We start from the raw sequence: 19,673 nt of genomic DNA on the forward strand, positions 1-19,673 counted from the left end.
TTCATGGTATACCTTCTTTATGGTACGTGTGGTTTGCATCTTCCCGATGACGGCACTAACGCAAATGTTAGATACGTCAATGTTGAGTGACTGTTTAAAGTGTTTTTATTTATTTATTTATGCATGTACAAGAATGTACATTGGGAATGTGAAGATACATAATACGGTAATTACAGTCTTGTAAAGTCACTATTACGCGCAGCGTTTCGGGCAGGTCATTAATCTAAGAAAAATTTAAGGAGGTAAATACTTGCAAAATTTATAGACAAAAAAAATGATGAGTTACATGGAATGAAAAAAAGAAAAAATTGTAGGTACAGTATATATGCTCTTGGTTCAACCTTGAAGTCGAGCGGACGTCTGGTCGACACCTCCTCCCCTTGGGGGGCCGCCTGATCACGTCTTGTTTTCGCGTTTTGGTTTTGCTACTGCCGTTGGGCATCCCTATTCAACGGTCCGGTTGTTCGACGCCTGGTGCACATATCGCCTTGGGTCACGGAATTGTTGATAGATTTTTTGGGGGGGCGTGTTCTGGCTGGTTCTCCCGGCGGGGTGACGGTGTTCGGGGGCCGGCTTGGCCGAGAGGTGCCGGGGGTTGGTGGGCTCCTGGTGTGCCCTCAGCCGTGGTGGGCGGCCGGCTTCTGCTCTGCCGGGGACTGGATGACTTTTTGCGTTTTAGTTGGGGGCCGAGTTTTGGTTTTGCTACCTGGTGTTCTCTGTGTGGGGCGGGGCCGGTGCTTGTCCCCCTGAGGGACTCCTGGGGCTCCTCAATCATCTGCCTGACTGTGCGTTTATTTGCCGTATGGCATATTAGTTTCTAGTGATTGGCGTCACTCGTTTTGCGATTTGGCTTGGCGTTCCACCTTTCCTGGCTTCGCGATTCACCCTTAACGGGTACGCCGGGGCGCATCCCATCCCACGAGTGTCGTCGCCCCTAAATCAACACAACAATACATTACTCTACTTCATTTAATAATTGTATGCTTGCTAAGTAGATTTTAACTGTTAATATCATTATATTGTGGTTTTAAAATTGAGCAATAATATGCATACAAAACATACTAGTTTTGTGTGTACAAGTATCCAATTACTTCAGTGCCTGTATCCCTCTGAAGAGCAGTGCAATATATCCCTATTACATAGAAGTACAAACTGCTTTTTATTTTAACACTAAATAATAGTAAAATATAATATAAATAAAACGATAGTTTTAAATATTATTATTTAAAAAAGAAGTTACAAAAAGTGTAGAGTAATAGCGATAAAGGTGAAGAGTGAGTGTCGCTGTAGCGTGACCTGCCAGTGTTGTTGTTGCTGTCCTCCCGAGGCTGCTCCCGCTCTCCTTCCTGTCTTAGTTAACGCAATAAGTCGGGTCCTGGTTTAACCTTGACGACGGGCTGACGTCTGGACACCTCCTCTGCCTGGGAGCCGCCGGATTACGTTCCGTTTCGCGGTTTTGGATTATAATACTACAGTTTGGCGTTCCTGTTCAACGGTCCGGATTGTTGCGACGCCTGGCGCACATATCGCCTTGAGTCACTGGATAGTTGATAGATTTTGAACGTTTTCTGGCTGGTTCTTCTGGCGTAGTGACTGTGTCCGGCGAGAGGTGCCGGGGTTTTGGTGGGCTCCTGGTGTGCCCTCAGACGTGGTGGGCGGCTGGCTTCTGCTCTGCCGGAGGACACTGGATGACTTTTGCATTTTAGTTGGGGGCCGAGTGTTGGTTTTGCTACCCAGTGTTTTCTGTGTGGGGCGGGGCCGGTGCTTGTCACCCTGACGGACTCCTGGGGCTCTCCAATCGTCTGCCTGTCTGTGTTTATTGGCAGCGAGGCACATTAGTTTCCGCTGATAAGCAACAATCATTTTACTATTTGACTTTGCGATTAGCCTTTGCCGGGTATGCCTGGGCATATCCGATCCCACCATTGTCGTCACCCCTAAAGCAAAAACAACAATAAGTGGACATATCGAGCAGAGGAGCCATAAAGCAGAGCAGGTGTGAGTGCCGAGGCAAGGAGGGCACCAACAGGGAGCTTTTCAGTCATCAGGAGCGGTGGCGGACCCCGTGGGAATCGCCAACATGTCCTCGGTAATTCAGTCTTCTCATACCTTTAGGAACGCTGTTAACATTTTTTTGTTTGTTTCTCCATAGTTGGGAACAGGAGGCCTGTGATACCTATCGAGACCTTCAAGGAGACCCTAGACTATTGATATTGCCCAGGATGCTGCTACAACAGTTGCTCAATTCAAGGTTCTATTTACTGCTAGGTAAACATAGGCATTATGTGAAATAACATTTTGACTTATAATTGAAGGACCCATGATGGACAGAATTGATTGGGCACATTTCCTTTCACTTGATGCCTCAGTTCTCCTAGCCGTAAAAGATGTACCTTAGAGTTAAACAACTGTTGTTGGTCACATTTTGGGGAATCTTGGCAGTTGGCCTAGGGGAGGGGGGGAGGACCTCAATATGCTTATGGTACACTTATTGACTTGATAATGGGAATCATTGAGTAAAATGAAGAGGAATTGATGTTACTTTCCATAAGTGTTCAAGCAAAGCTAGATCAAAGAGATTATGAGGATGAATATGTTTGGCTCACAACCTGTCAATTAATTCCATTAAAGTTACAGTACTGTACTTGCAAAATGCTGTCGTGTTCACCACAGTAACCCAGTAAGATGGGCTCATTTTGGACTGATGTCCAGAAATCAATAACTAGTCACAAATGTCTGGCAGCTATGCATCTCTTGAAAAGACATGTACATATATGGACATGTGTTGACACAATAAATGCAGGTACTGTATAGTTCTTATAGCAGTCCCTCAAAGAATCTTCGTTTCAACTCGGTAATATTGAGGAATAACGAGTCACCTGGAAAACAGGGTACAAGCACAGTACGATCCAAGCTATAATCTCTGAAGCTAGGCCTTGACTGGCCACAGTATAAGCTGTAGCCCACAACTGGCAAACAATTGTCCTCGCACCATAAAGATTGTGGACAGGAGTTCTAACCAGCATTAGTGCCTGTACACTTTTTCTCATGTAAGCTCTCCGACACAGTCACCTTGTGCATAAGGATAAATAATAAAGGAATGATGATAAATGGCGAGTGGCAGCAGTTGGATACATGTACAGTAGCTGGAGGTAAAGGACATATACTATGGCCACTGGAGTAGTCTGCCTATGGAAAAGTGGTGTGGGTTTCTCAACCATCATGATACAGTCACTCAAAGTAGTACTGGCCTGTTAACCTGTACTAATAACCGATTCACAGGGTAATGACTTCTCTTCTTAAAAGTGTACAATTATTTTGACATGGAGGAAAGTGATCTGGCTTGCCAACTAGTAAGTGCACTGCTGGATTGTTCCAGCAATTTAAAGTACAGTACTGTATTGTAATAATAGAAAGAGTTTTCAGTTTACTTGAAGGTATTGTTCTAGATATCACTTGGGACCTGATTAAGTATTCAGCAGTTTCCTCCAGTGGTTCCATGACACCAAAATACCCCAGAAAGAAAATACTGTACATTTGAAGAAAAATCTTAGCTGTTCTGGTGCAGAAATGTGCACCTTCCCTAACTGTGCTAGCTTTTATCCATACTTCTGCTCGGGCCTGTGGAGCAGTCAAGTGCTGTGCTCAGAAAGGAACTTTTGATATGTGCTCGTATCTTTATTTTTGGGTTGAATGTAGAGGTTGTTAGGCTAGAATGTTATGTTTTCTTGAATCACAATAGTGATTAGTAGGCTGTATCCAAGTACTGTAGTGCAACAGTGACCATGGTAAATAAGTTCCCTCATCAATCTATGCCATTGTCATCAACCAATAAATTTAGATAACACAATTCTTTATTTTTTAGCTTAGGTATCCATATAAAAATTAAAAGGTTAGCTTATTTCAACATATTCAGTGTTTAATAAAATTATTATGGAAGAGTATGTAATTTTTCAAATAAAATAGAGGATGCTTGTGCTAACTTTACAATTTTCTTTCAGATTGCCAGAATGGAGGAGGAATTTGAAAGTCGTGTGTGGGACGACACCCCTGATGCTGAGCCTCTGGTATGGTTTAGCAAAGTGCTTGTTATTCTTTTCTCCAGATCTTTCCCTTTATGTGTAGATGTATAGTAGGCATCCTGCAGTCTCGGGAGACTGCAGGATGCCTATTACTACTACTACTTATTTAGTACATTCACAGTACTGTATTGTACAATACTGTACTTGACATGCACCTTATTCACTAAAAAAAAATCCACATAGACAAGTCTACTCATGATTTTATTTGAACTGAATGCAAAAACATTTAATGCAATTTTAAATACACGTAGTATTCATTAACCGACAGGAAGAAGACGAAGCGATGAGTCCAGCTGATGTACAGTCCAACTGCCTTCGGCAGTTCTCAAGCACGGACTTCATCATGGAGCCTGGCATATTCTCTACTCTAAAGAGGTCAGTCCAAGAGAGAGTTTCATCTCCATTTACGTTCTACATTTTCTCGAACATTTGTGTCGTTTTACCACTTCCTATCCATGCCGCCTGTCCAAGTTCCCCTGTTCAGAACTGATCTTGGTAACCAAGATTTTGCCCTTTATAAACATGCCAGTATACAAGGAAGATTTGTGACTTCCCAAATTCTTCTTTAATCATCTTCATTAGTTTTCCCTTGACCTATATTTGTAAATCTTGCTCATGCAGTTTGTCACTACTACTTGGAATTATTTGTAATCCTTTTATAATTATCAAAATGTCATCCGCTAATTACTTACTAAATTGAATGTATGCAAAAAAATATGGGCCTTGAAATAGTAATTTTTAGTAGTCAAACATCCAAAATTATCAAAGCTAAAGACTATCTTAACTGCCATCCCCCTCTGCATATAGCATAAAATATTGCATAACTATTAAATATTCTTTTATTTTCCCAGTGTGTTGTTATACAAGGCAAATAATTTGTAAAATTATGTAAAACAGTGCATCTTCACTCTAATAACCCCCCCCCCCCTCCCTTACAAATTCCTGGATGGTCCAAACAGATTGTATTGTGTATATTATTCACTCTTGACTGGAACATACAAATGTTTGATAAACAAGGACTGTTCATTGAAGCCATCACCGAGGCTGAGCATCGTACCGTTGCTGGAGCATTGCAAAGAACTGGATGATATTCCAAATAAATATATTGTAACTATATATAGTAAAGATGAACTTTGTTTTGCCTGCGGGTGCACAAATTTATGCAGTGGGCAAAGAGAGTGAGGCGACTAGTTTTAACATTTACAGTTGAGGAAGTTATTAAACCATAGAAAACTTATGGTGTGTAAGTGTCCAGCTTAGAGACCTACCAAGAGCAGTATCATAACTGACAGAAGCTAACATGTTAAGATTTATCCCTTGAAGGTTAGGTCATGTAATAAAAAAATGTAATTTGTCTTTATCAGATACTTTCAAGCAGGTGGGAATCCTGAGCAAGTAATTGAAATGCTGTCGGAGAATTACCAAGCCGTGGCTCAGATGGCTAACCTAATGGCTGAGTGGTTGATTTTGGCAGGTGTGTTTTGTGTGTCAGCCGTGTGTGTGTGGCTGTGTTGTGGTGTCAGCAGTTTGTCATTGTGTGTGGCTGCACCACCCCAACAATGCCTCCTTTTCCCAGTCTTACAGCTGACATTGCTCATTACACCAGTCTTACCTCATTATTTTTCTAGTTCTCTACTCATTATATTGCCTATATAATACAGTACTCTTTACACATTGTTCATATCTTGAGATACACTGACCTGGGAAACCCCATTTGTTTGATTACGATCCAAGCATCTAATTAGCTATTGTTATGACATTAATAATGTTGCATACTGGAAATAAGATGAGCATAGGTGGTACATAGTGAAGTGTTATGATTGCTTTACCACAGGTGCCAGCATTAATGACGTACAAGCAATGGTGGAAAACCACCTCAAACAGATGATCTTGAAGACATTTGACCCAAAGAAGGCAGATACTATTTTCACAGAAGAGGGAGATGTGTGTATAAAAATTTTGTTCATTAGTTGAGAGTCATAACACTTGATTTAGAGCCAATTTTTTATTTTTCAAATGAAGGTTTTTATCAGTGAGATTCTATAATTGTCAAGTTATATTTTTAGTTTTTAAAATTTGTATTAGTGATCAGTGTTTTGAATTACTGGACTAACGTCATTGTTGTAGCCTATGTACAGTTATCTTGGTAAACAAATAATTTATATTTCTCATACAATAGTGTTACCCCCTATTACGAGGGAGATATTTTATAGGTTTACCATTCTTTATATCTGGGTTGGCTATCTCAGTAGCTACTCTTGCTTATGGCACTGGAACTGTATGATCATGTTAGATATGCCGGGCTTCTGGGACATTGTGTGCTTATTGGAAGCAAGTACCATTTCACACCATCTTCCTCTGTGGGCTGGGGATGGAGTATGGCTCACAGATTGACCAACTTCCAAGGTGACTTTCCTTAAAATGATAGTCACAACACGTCACAAAATTTCCTTCTTTGAAGTGTTTGATAATCATAAAATTACCAAATAACTCTGCAAACAAGTTGATCCAATTACACACAACTCCAACAAAGTAGTCAAATACTCTGAAGCACAGGAATTGGACAGCCCACACCAAAGAAAACAGAGATACTGTCAAGCTCTCAAAGTATATATATATATACCAGTATATAGTTACAGACATCTAGCTCCTTCACTTGCAATGAATGAGGGAGGGCATAAAGAATCACAGACTAATAATGTAAAAGGTCTCCTAATACTTTTCTTAAGTGTTAACCCAGCTAAAGGTGCCAGGCTCCACTTCCTGCATGAGCCAGAGGCACTGCACAGTCAATATGCACTAGGACTCCTCATAACAACTTTCAGTCCCAAAGTAGTGTATTACCCAAAAAGGGTCATCTCGAAATAAGTCTTCCTGACGAAGAAACTCTTAATTCCTCAAGGATGACCAGTGGCTAACAATCTTTGCAAGTATTGCCAGGGAAGAGAACCTGGAAATGAAAGCTGAAGCAAACTATAAAATCAGGAGGCTTGCAAAGCAACTGGCTAACAAAATTAAGAAGTGCACTTAATATGGAATCCAAAATAAAGGGACATTATAGCTCAAACAGGAGTTTGTTAACAAAAGAATAATAATAGCAGTCTCCACTGGAACATAAGTGCCTGGTGCCTATGAAAATTGGCTGGTAACCTGAAACAATACTGTAAAGTGACCAATAAATATGAAAAAAAACATTAGCAATTTATGTCTCTAGTGCAAAAAACTCGTTGATTGACACCAGTCCCTGCCCACAACAGCAGGTGGAGACAGCCCCATCATTCATATTCGCCAACGACATCAACTCCCACTTCAGGCCTCACTTCATCGATGAAGTTCTAAAGCATTATCTGAAAAGGAATCTCTCAAGAGTGTGGATATCCAAATTCAAAGGAAGGGAAGCTAGTTTAGAGATATTGCAGCAGCCTTCTGCAGGAACCATATGCAGTTATCTATAAGAGCACCAAGCAAGCGAGTGATGTGGTTGCCTCACCAGAGCTTGCAGTGGTTTAGGCTGCCACCTGGTGTTAATCAGGGAGGGAATAGATTTGTTCGTTAGTCCTGTGATTTCCAAACATTCTTAGAGGAAAGTTAAGTGATTTGTGACTTCATTTTGACCTTCAGAGGTTGACTTGTGATGTAATTTTTTGGTCACCATGGTAGGAATTGATCTATGATACTAATGTGTTCCCTTGCCTCATTGAAGGAACAAGATGATGGCTTTGCCTCTGGTGGATAATTTGTTCCATTATCCTGGCATATTGATTGTGGCCTACAATGCCAATGCTGTAAGTTCAGAGAAACTACTGAGGGGGCCAGGAGCCCAGAAAACTTTGTAAATGCTTAAAAAGTATCTACAACTTTTGGGTAATGCCATATTGTTTCTTAAATATGTGAATATATAAATGTAAACATAAAATGCAGTCACTGTAGCTTCATTAGATTATTTTGTAAAGTTTTGTGTTACTTAGATGTACATTTTACTGGGATAGAAGGCTTGGTTTTCAATCACTGAGAACACTGTACAAATTTGTTCTTAAAATATAGCATACCTACAGGTAATTTTATTTTAGACTGTTTTTTAATACTGTATATGCTTCCAACTTTTTAAATCTTAATTTGGAACAAAATTGTATTGCTCCGAAATTATTCACGAAGTTTGATTTAGACTATATTTGTTGTCTTAATATGAAGCAACAAATGATGGTACAATAGTTTAACACAACAAAGAATTATTGAGCCAAATTACTCTTTTCCCTTTCAGGCACCTGGATGGTTGACTGAACTGATTGAGCACAGTACCTGGCGCTCAGTTGTTTACCAGCTGGCTGAAGAGTTTCCTGAATGTCTCATGTTGAATTTCACCATTAAGGTAAGATAACAAGGAATAACGGGAACACATGATACATAGGATGAAGGCTCGCAGGACAGGCATGGTCTGTGTAAATAATGCTGTATAGTATGATAAAATATGGCGGGTACATTTATAAGATCTGGTTTATTAAGTAACATGAAGCTGGTGCACGTGATCATAGGCAATACAGTAATATTTTTATGCAAGAACGAAGACCTCCTAAGTGAAGAGCATGATTACCGTTATGTATTTTGATTGCTATGTTATTATTTTAGAAATGTGAAATAAAATCATTTCAATTAAGCGATGGCCAGGAAATATCCAAATTCTTATTTGCAAGAAAGGCATTTATTATTTAGCAATGTGAACTGAAGCCATTTCAATTAAACTGACATGAAATATTGAGATTGTTATTAACAAGGAAGGGATTGTGATGGCTTGTCAGCTGGTTATTGCTCACAGACTTGATCCTCTCCCTCAAGTTCCTCTGAAATATAGTAATGCCTTTTTACTTTTTTTACAGTTGATATCAGATGCAGGTTTCCAGGGTGAGATCACTAGCATATCAACAGCAGCTCAGCAAATTGAGGTTTTCTCAAGAATTCTCAAGACGTCTACATCCAACTTTCTTCAGTCACCAGAAGATTCCAGACACAAGGCAGTCGTGGAGTTTGCTGTGAGTTAATGAACAAGGTAGCATGGTGTTGCCATGCTTTAGTAACATCTTCATTGGGATGCTGTATTTGTTCTTGGTGACCATATACAATACCACGCTTAGGATCCCTTGGCTCTCGTGTCTGACCACAGTTATTTTACCTACAATACACCTTTGTAGGTCTCTCTCTCTCTTTCCTGTGTGTTATACAGTTTGATGACTGTATATTCACTGACAGAGAAAATAAAATAAAATATATCCCCTGGCAACTCTTTATATAGATTTTATATATAACCCCTTTTACCCATTTTTCATAATGAGCTTCAAGCATACAACAGGCTATATTAACTTGTGCAGATGATGAGTGCCAATAACATGGCTGAAGCGTTAATATCCAACCCACACATCTGGAAATGTGTGGGTTGGATGGTAACATATGATTTTGCAAGGATCTTTGAAATCATTTATAAGTATATGGTATTTTCTTTTCCTTCAAGTTCGTTAAAATTTAGGTAATTGGATTTTATGCATTGCTTCAATGCTTCACACGCTCTTCAGAATTTTGTATATACTGTACGGTAATTTAAAATATTTTGGAAAATGTTTTTCAGAAAATGGTGTGTCATGGACAGCACACTTATATCTATGCCCAGGTGATGCTGCAGATTCTCTCGCAGGAGACAAAAGGTGGCAATAACATCAGACGCTTGCAGCAGGAAATTACTAAATATGCCATTAACAAGTAAGTTTTGACAAGTCTTGCTATACATTTATTTACTAGAAACCGGTACAAATGTAATATTTGCTTGCCAATAATCCCAGTAATATTTATTAATATAACTATACATGTTTTTGTCAAGTGTGAGTAGAGTGCACTTGAGTCCCACCCGAGTGTTTTATTTCCTCCCACCCGAGTGTTTTGGTTCCTCCCACCCGAGTGTTTTGGTTCCTCCCACCCGAGTGTTTTAGTTCCTCCCACCCGAGTGTTTTGGTTCCTCCCGCCCGAGTGTTTTGGTTCCTCCCGCCCGAGTGTTTTGGTTCCTCCCACCCGAGTGTTTTGGTTCCTCCCGCCCGAGTGTTTTGGTTCCTCCCACCCGAGTGTTTTAGTTCCTCCCACCCGAGTGTTTTGGTTCCTCCCGCCCGAGTGTTTTGGTTCCTCCCACCCGAGTGTTTTGGTTCCTCCCACCCGAGTGTTTTGGTTCCTCCCGCCCGAGTGTTTTGGTTCCTCCCACCCGAGTGTTTTAGTTCCTCCCACCCGAGTGTTTTGGTTCCTCCCACCCGAGTGTTTTAGTTCCTCCCACCCGAGTGTTTTGGTTCCTCCCACCCGAGTGTTTTGGTTCCTCCCACCCGAGTGTTTTGGTTCCTCCCGCCCGAGTGTTTAGGTTCCTCCCACCCGAGTGTTTTGGTTCCTCCCACTTGGCTGAAATGTTGTACCTACTTGGGCCAGTTTGGGTATCTTGAGGCAGCCCAACCTGCACAGTTTAAGAGAGGCATATTTGGATAGAAATATCAATGATGTCTAATGGAAGTGATATCAGCATTGTAGATGACTTAAAGTTTAGCCAATTTTACTGTAGAAATATAATATGAAATACTGGGGCAGAAAGGTTTTTGAGAATACAGTAGTTGAAAACTTTTTTTTTTTCAAGCTGCACATTACAGAGCCAACCAAGGGATGATAATTATACAAGTATTATAAAATGAGCAACGGAAAAGGGATTATAAGGCTTGATGGATAAATTGCATAAGAAAAGACTAGGATTAGAGTTCTAGATTTTCAGAAAGCTAATTATAGTAGATTAATTCACAACCTAATGCATGTTAAGAGTGGTGGGCAGCCATCCTCGGAAGGTGTGACTCCAGCAGCAGTTGACCCCACACTGGATTATACAGTAGATTATTATAATAATATACAATATATAATAATATACAATTATATAATATTATACAATATTATATTATGAGATAAAATGCTCAATAGAGAAAAAATATATAAATAAATAAATAAATATGGCATTGCATGGCTGATCTTAGGATACCTCCCAATTCAATGATATGGTCCACCACGACTAATATCATCTCTGTTCAGAGATTGTAAGTTTGATAGAATCATATTTAGAAATATCATGAGAGTTGAAACACTTAAATCCACACCATTCAGGTAGTTTCATTGTTCACCATTTTACACGCTACAGTGTACTGACCAGCAAAGAAAGCATTTGATGTTAATATCTTTCTCTTTGGGCAGTGGCCTTAATGTCACACCGATTCAGCTGGCTCTCAATGGTGCCATGGCACACCCAAGAGCAGCCCAGGCACTGGCACCTATGCTTGCACGAAATGCTCTCAACCCCGCAGACATAACTGTATTGTTCAAGTTATACAGTGCCACAGACCCACCTCCGGTTGACCTAATACGTATCCCACAACTATTAGGTAAGTTAATGCTCGTTACCTAAACGTAAGGTTGTAACTGTCACTATTTCTATAGCTCCTTCGTATTCATATAACCACCACCTTGTCCTTTCTGACTAGTAAATATATTCAGTATCTTGTTATATAATTTGAGTTAAGGGTGGTTTTCATTCCTGACAGAGCTGCTGATAGATGCCTTGTTTAAGCCAGGGAGCAAGGTGAATCAAGAACACAAGGCCAAGTATTTTTATCTTCTTGGCTACAGTGCCAGCGTGTACGAAACACCAAAGAAAGGAAACAGACCCAGACAGGTAATTTTAGGCAATAGTCTTGTTCCGCGCCGCTGTCACACAGCGGCGCGGCAATGTGTGACATCATGCTCGTTTGCTCGTTTCTTTTAGGGGAAGTTCTATCCACTTGTTCGGCTTTTGATAGCAATATTTTCACCAGAATAGGGGTTTGTTTTGGGATGCTTACCTTTCTGGGTGCCTGACCCAGTCGATGGCAGACAAAGAATGCTTCCAACCACACGGGGGTTTCTATAGGCCATTGCTCCCCATGCCTCTCTGAGGGGGGGCCAGATTCTGGCTTGTGGTCCCTGGTAGGCCCACAGAACTCCACATACATGACTGATGCCAAAGTCTGACATTAGCATATCAGCCTAGTAAGCTCCGGGGAGCCTCCGGGTCTCACCCAGAAAATGGCGTTTCATTACATTCAACACTGGTTTATTTCATTATGTTCAGTAGCAGGTTTGTGTTGATTATACGAAAGCTGGAAGAATCTTATGAGTTGCTACTTCGAGATCACCAATTGTCAGTTAATATTGAGATATTAAAGAAGGAAGTGAAATATTATACACATAAGAGAATGTACCTAGTGTAAGTGTGAATATGGAAAATTAGAAGCAAACTTGTATAGAAAAATCTAAATTATACTTGCTTACTGAAAACTAGTAGTAAATATATAAATGACACTGTGAGTTTATCCGTTATATTGAATAACTTTTACTGTCATTAAAGTAAAACTCCAATAAAAGTCTACTTTGCTAATTATTTTACCTATTTGTTAGAAGATTGTTGGTTATTTACTACTGATTGTTAGAACTTCCCTTGTAATGAATGATAAATGCTCTCTCTTTAAAATCTGTAAGTTGTGTTATTTCTTATCTCAGGTGAACCGGGATGACTTGAAGCCAACTCAACAAGCCATCGAGAAAGTTCACAATATTTGCCAGGGTGGAAAGTCAGCCATGGAACTTATAGCTGAAATCAATACTTTATATCAGTGTATTAGGTAAGCTGTAATGAGCATCAAATTAATGAATTATATAATACTGCAATTCATGGCTGTGGATCTTGCTCACACGTATACTGTACTGGGAGGACGGTCTGTTACCTAGCAGTAAAATAGGTACCTGGGTGTTAGTCAGCTGTCACGGGCTGCTTCCTGGGGGTGGAGGCCTGGTCGAGGACCGGGCCGCGGGGACACTAAAAAAAAAGCCCCGAAATCATCTCAAGATAACCTCAAGATACTGTATAGTGTTTTAGTGCTCTTAGGGTATTTCAGCATTATTTTACTATTGGCAGCTTTGACCATGCTGTATGTACTTGGTTCACTATTACTAACAGTAGACATTAATCAGCAAAATGTCCTCAGGTTCCCTGTTGTCAGTGTTGGTCTTGTCCGATGGATAGAATGTGTAGTTAAGGAACCAAGTTACTTCAAGCTGTGCACCGAGTCAACGCCCACCCACCTGGCTCTCCTGGACGAAGTAGTGTCCATTCATCCTCTCCTCCATAGCAGAGTTCTCAGTCTCCTCATAGAACTGTTTGAGTCAGAGTTTCAAGATCTGGAGATCCTTGTTCAAGTAAATCTGAATTTTTTTAATTTTCCCCATTTTTTCCTCTAATTTGTGCAATATTCAGCTCTTAAGCCTAAGAAAACATCCCCATCTTTCACCATTTCACAAATTGTCAGTTTTGTTTTTGGTTGGCATGCCAACTTTTGTGCGCTGGCATGAAACTATGAACACTTATGAATGGAAAAGGAAGGCCTCCTATTACAATTATGGGTATGCAGTTCTGTTGTGGGCAAATTTTAGTACTGTATAGTAATTTTATATGGCAACTTCCCATCTTTTCAAACAAGTTTCAAAAACATCTTTAGCTTTGTCAAAATAGAGAGTAATGATTTAAAAATTGTCTTCACTGTTATAATGCTGAAATTTGTTTACATTTACCAAATACTGAGGAATAATATTAAGGTTAAAACTGATAAAATACTGAACATTATTTGTATGATTATAAACTGCACCTCCCTTATCAAAGGCCATTCAGTTGCTTCATGTAGCCAGCAGCCAATATGGGTCTTCAAAGATACATTCTGGCACCTGATTCTGATCACCTGTTCACTCACCATGACACGTAACATTGCAGAGTCTAGCGTGATGCATCAAATGAACAAATCCACATGGGCCGTGACGAGGGTTCGAACCTACGTCCGAGAGCATCTCAGACGCTGCCTTAATCAACTGCACTACGACATGGTAAAAGAATTGTAACCAGAAGTTTTACTGCCCTTACTTGGACCCTGCAGTGTGGGATGCTCTCGGACGTAGGTTCGAACCCTCGTCACGGCCCTTGTGGATTTGTTCATTGTAGAGTCTAATAAGGTAGTTGGAGAAGGAAGCCAATGGTAAATGTAACTCCAGCCACAACCGAGAGATTAACTTATTACAGTATTTAACAAATCTATCTATATAGAAAGATTTGTTTCAATAATATTGGTGTAAATTTTCTTTCCTTGCCATCTCTAGCTTGAGCTGCGGAAGATGCTGCTCGACCGCATGGTAAATTTGTTGAGTCGTGGGTGTGTTCTTCCAGTCATGAAGTACATTAAGAGCTGTTCTACCAAGGGTGACACTGACATCTCTCTCATCCGCTACTTTGTTCGGGAGGCAAGTACTTTACTCAAGTCTACAGTACATATCACACTATGGTATGTGTGTGAAAAATATTACGCATTTTTGTATTAACTATTTTGTTGGTGGAATTTATTCCTAATGGATTATTTGAATATACAAGCTTACTTATCTGGAATGGCTATGCTTATTAGGCAGCTCAAGTAGGGATAGATTGGTTTCACATATTTTCCAGTGCCATATCTCAAGAATACTATTTATAAAAGCTATTTATTTTCCTTATACAGTATTGCAAGAATGCTTAAAGATAATTATTTCAGATGCCATATACTGTACATGTATGAGGGATGGTTTCTAAAACTGTGCTGTATGTAGTTAGTTTAATAGTGAAAGTAGAAATAAATTTTAGAAACTGCCTAAAGTTATCCTTTCTGTGCTAAGTCCACTTAGCTAAAGATACTGATTTAGTGGTAACAATAAGTCCCATAATGATTTTGTTTGCCTTCCTAGGATCACAATACAGTATCATAATTTTGCTCCCTCAGAGAGGGAAGGATAACATGTAACTGCAACATGGCCCAATGTCAATCTTTCTTGGTGATTACCTGGTCTGTGAGACTGTCTTCACCTCCTGAAAGCCCACATAGCCATTTAACCTAATATTACACAGTATGGGATTCTCCTAACGTCCAAGTTTTTGCACTATTTTTTCAATAAAACTTCATTCTGTACTGTACTTTATAATAAAGTTTTGCTCTCTTCCCAGCCATAAAGATACTGTACATTTTAAAGTATATGTATATTTACTAATGAAAGATGAGAGTAAACATTATCTTTAAATTTTCCAGGGAATATTTTGGTTACAGAAATTGAGAATATTTAGTCGAGGGATTTAACCCACAAAACTGCATAACATGAAAATTAGAGAAAAATAAAAAATATAAAAATAAATCACAAAAGCTAGCAAGATTTCAATATAAAAAAATGTGTAAAATAGGCGAAGTTTGATAATTGAGGTGGTATTGTTTGTGTTTATATAATAATTCACAAAATATAGTACCCATCCCGTGGATAGTGAATTTTGTGATTACCGAAGTCATAGATAATGAGGATCCGTTTTTTGGTAATGTTCAACGAGAAGGAATACAGTTTTGATGATGAAAGTTTAACATAGACCAAACTGTTGGACCGAGCCTCGTAGGGGGCCTGGTAGCCTGGTGGATAGCGCACAGGATTCGTAATTCTGTGGCGTGGGTTCGATTCCCGCACGAGGCAGAAACAAATGGGCAAAGTTTCTTTCACCCTGAAAGCCCCTGTTACCTAGCAGTAAATAGGTACCTGGGAGTTAGTCAGCTGTCACGGGCTGCTTCCTGGGGGTAGAGGCCTGGTCGAGGACCGGGCCGCGGGGACACTAAAAAGCCCCGAAATCATCTCAAGATAACCTCAAGATAACCTCAAGAGCTCTCACAAGTCGAGCTTGGCCTCGGGCTGGGCTTGAGTAGTAGAAGAACTCCCAGAACCCCATCAAGCAGGTATAGAATTTCATGGTAGAAGATGAGAGGAAGGCCAAGATGATAGTAAGACATGATGAAGTGAAGAAGTTGCATTGAATGTAAATGGTGCTGGAGAAGTATAAGGAAACAATACTAATTGACAGCAGTTTGGCATTTTAATACATTACAGTACAGTATATGAAACTCATGATAGTCATAGAGGCATCTCTTTGATGCTATGTGTAAGATATGGTGAATTAATTGGTGCAATTTTTTTCTGTTTAACCTTTTTTCATGTACTGTGTAAATCTTCAAGGCTGCTGCCTCCCTATCAGCTAATGAAAATAGAAAATGTAATGAATGCGATGCTGTGGTAGGCATGAAAATCACATTTCCAAATTAATAATTTCTTTGATTATAGGTGCTGGAGATTGTAGCACCGCCATACACTGTCGAGTTTGTTCAACTGTTCCTGCCACTGGTGGAGAATGAAGATATCACAGGATCCATGAACACAGACAGTGACTTGGTGACTGAGTTTATAGGTAAAAAATTGTGTAAATTTTTTGGTATATGGAAGAGTTATGCATGAATGATTGGCCAAATAGGGTTGAAAATTGGTTAGCGATGGCTGTTAAAGAAACTTTGAAAAGTTTGCTACTTTTGTGTGAAAGTTTTGCATTGATTATTTGAGGAAATAAGTGTGATCCAGAAGGTGTATGGGTCGAGTCACACATATATATTGTGCTATATGATAGCACAATACCTGGAGGTTTATTGTACGTGAAGCTTGAGGAAGGAGAGCATGAGATGAAAAGATAGCATTAGGGAGTAGATGTTCAAGATCTACGTAGTCAGGTGTACAATGCTGTGTCCGTCCACCTTCCATTATGATGCATGACAGAGTGCATGTATGTAGATAAGCATAAGTTGTAATATAATCATTGTCCCTGAAATATAATAAATTTGTAATTGTTTTTTTTTCTTTTTTTCAGCTCACTGCAAGTCTAACTATTATGTAATGTAAGAATAATCAGGTAAGACGGAAAAGTTCTCAAGGAAAATGGCATTATTAGACATAACAAAGAAACTTACAGTTGGCTACATTTGAGCCTCTTAATATATGCATGTATATAATTTGGCTGAGAGTACAGATTACATTCTGATCTGTTGTATCTTAGTGAATACAGGTGATCATTTTTGAACTTCACTATGATAGACTTTCAGGCTCATCAACTAGAAATCAGTTGATGTATTAGTGAATGTACTCCAGTAGCACAGGAGTACTCTGTATATACATTCCATTAGTGTCACTATGTACTTCACTGACTGAACCAGAGCTTGTAATTAGACCTTTTATCAGCTTTGCCAGTCTAATGTATTAGTGGGTGCCAGATTGACACTAACCTTGTGATGCTTGTTGCTTATAAAATACCTGATATATCACTTGCCAGTCAGGATGTGAGTGATAACATATCAGTACCTTGTGGTGAACAACACTGGCCTCCAGTAACACAGATGACACCTTGGCTTTTAATAACATTCGTATATAATCAGTCGGCAAGTTTCTCACTGTCATTGGGGGGGGGGGGAAATTGCTTACTTAGCAAGAATGCACAAGTACTGTATACTATTTTAGGAAAATAGGAGTTGAAGGTATTGTGAGTGGCACCTGGCCTTCCACACAAGCTGCCGTTACCACCCTAAGCAAAACTTCTACAAAATTAAATACTTGGTGTAGACAAGTGGTGGTGCTTGTTAACCTGTGAAGTTGTTTAATAGGGTATGTTTATATAATGAATTAATAGGTGCTATTTTTAATATACATATTCGTTCATTATATTATTTACCATTTAGTTCTCCTTCCTGTTGCATTTCCACTCTATGAAAGTGAGGAATGTGGTGTAGGTGAATATTTTCAGCATGTTTGTGCATGCTTGTCTATAAAAACACGGTTTTGAAAAATTCTAAGTGACTAAAAAGAGAATTGGAATGAATGCAGTTAGAATCTAGCTTCAAATTTCAAGTGTAATTATGGAGGTATAATTCCATTCGCCCGGGCTCTAGGAGACTCAAGCCGCAGACCCCGCGCGTGTGAGGCCGACGCCCTATTGACCGAGCTATTGAGTAGTCTTAATAAGGAAAGTATCCAGAAGCAGCAGCCTGCTGCCAAACTGGAATTTTTGACATTCCCCGACTACTACTGAAGCTCAGGGGAATTAATGATCCATCTTGAGGTTATCTTGAGATGATTTCGGGGCTTTAGTGTCCCCGCGTCCCGGTCCTCGACCAGGCCTCCACTCCCAGGAAGCATCCCGTGACAGCTGACTAACACCCAGGTACCTATTTTACTGCTAGGTAACAGGGGCATAGGGTGAAAGAAACTCTGCCCATTGTTTCTTGCCGGCGCCCGGGATTGAACCCAGGACAACAGGATCACAAATCCAGTGTGCTGTCCGCTCGGCCGACCATGCCTACGTTATAGATTTATATGGAGTTATAATGTTAAAGGTGTAACTGGGGTGTCTAAAAGACATCTTAAGCTTCCCTGTTCTGCATTTGTGACTGAAAAAGCTATTTTATTTCTCGTCCTTGCTTCCATTGTATTTTTTCAACATGTGTACATTTTTCAGAATTCTAATTTTGAATCTTCAAAATTGGATACATTTACAAGGTATTTCTCACTGAATGAGACATTGTGATCTTTACTGTGACACTTGATCAGGCACTCAGAATCAACAGGTTTCGAACAATGACTTTCTGAAAGGTCACTTTTGAAATCTTTTGGCAATGACTGTGTATTTAAATGTTGAGACACAGATTCTAGGATTAAATTATTCAAATGAAAACAAAGACATTTTGTGAAGTACAAGAGCCCATTTGTGAACCTCTAGACCAGTGGTTCCCAAATAGACAAAAGATTTGATGAAGGTTAAATGTGACTTTTGCATCCATGTTGTTAGTTAATAGCAAAAAATGTATATAAAGCTGACTATACATTTGTATATAACTATTTTGTATAAATTATACTATACGGTAAATACTAGAGTTGCTTTAACTTACCTGGACTTAAATGTCTGGTGTACTACAAAATATGAAGAATGTTTACAGGGATATTAATAACAGTATTTTGTCTACAAGTTCCAATAACAAACAAATTACTGTCTAAGCTCGCTTATCTAGGCTATATGGGAAGGACCCCTCACGTTTCTTATCACCTCGTGCCCCTGTCCATTTAACAGTAAATAGGTACCTAGGAGTTAATCAGCTTCTTGTTGGGGTTGCATCTTGGGCAGAGTCAGTAATTTGACCCCAGGGGGGGGGGTGAGGAACCTCAATATAAGCCTATCTTGAGGTTATCATGACATGATTTCAGGGCTTTAGTGGCCCCGTGGCCCGGTCCTCGACCAGGCCTCCACTCCCAGGAAGCAACCCGTGACAGCTGACTAACTCCCAGGTACCTATTTACTGCTAGGTAACAGGAGCATCAGGGTGAAAGAAACTCTGCCCATCATTTCTCGCCGGCGCCCGGGACCACAGGATCACGCGTCCAGTGTTCTGTCTGCTCAGCCACCGGCTCCCCTAACATGTACTGTATGTATAAATTTGGCTGCCTGTTCCCTGACAAGTATTTATTATTAATTATGATTTTTTTTGTACAATACAAGCATAAATAAATATAAAATTTATTGACAAGGTGATACAGTATATTATCCCCACTGCAGAACTGTGAAGATTGGCTGTATAGAGTACA

At 39.8% G+C, this 19,673-nt stretch overlaps 1 protein-coding gene across 2 annotated transcripts; it reads left to right on the top strand.

The window, feature by feature from the left end:
* The first annotated feature begins 1,281 nt into the window (after nt 1–1,281).
* TH1 (negative elongation factor complex member TH1) lies at nt 1,282–19,609 on the top strand. Of its 2 annotated transcripts, XM_045728943.2 has the most exons (15): nt 1,282–2,089; nt 4,002–4,067; nt 4,351–4,457; nt 5,447–5,556; nt 5,917–6,026; nt 8,344–8,451; nt 8,957–9,109; nt 9,700–9,830; nt 11,337–11,524; nt 11,684–11,814; nt 12,678–12,799; nt 13,163–13,373; nt 14,322–14,462; nt 16,341–16,464; nt 16,915–19,609. In XM_045728943.2, the coding sequence occupies exons 1-15, from the start codon at nt 2,081–2,083 to the stop codon at nt 16,944–16,946; spliced, it is 1,743 nt and encodes a 580-aa protein (XP_045584899.1). In that variant the 5' UTR covers nt 1,282–2,080; the 3' UTR covers nt 16,947–19,609. The 2 variants fall into 2 exon arrangements, with proteins under 2 accessions (XP_045584899.1, XP_069173450.1); XM_069317349.1 differs by lacking the exon at nt 5,447–5,556 and having other exon boundaries at nt 1,283–2,089.
* Nucleotides 19,610–19,673: the final 64 nt, after the last annotated feature.

This window comes from Procambarus clarkii, chromosome 87 (genome assembly GCF_040958095.1).
Source record: "Procambarus clarkii isolate CNS0578487 chromosome 87, FALCON_Pclarkii_2.0, whole genome shotgun sequence".
In the NCBI taxonomy this organism is placed as follows: Eukaryota; Metazoa; Arthropoda; class Malacostraca; order Decapoda; family Cambaridae; genus Procambarus; species Procambarus clarkii.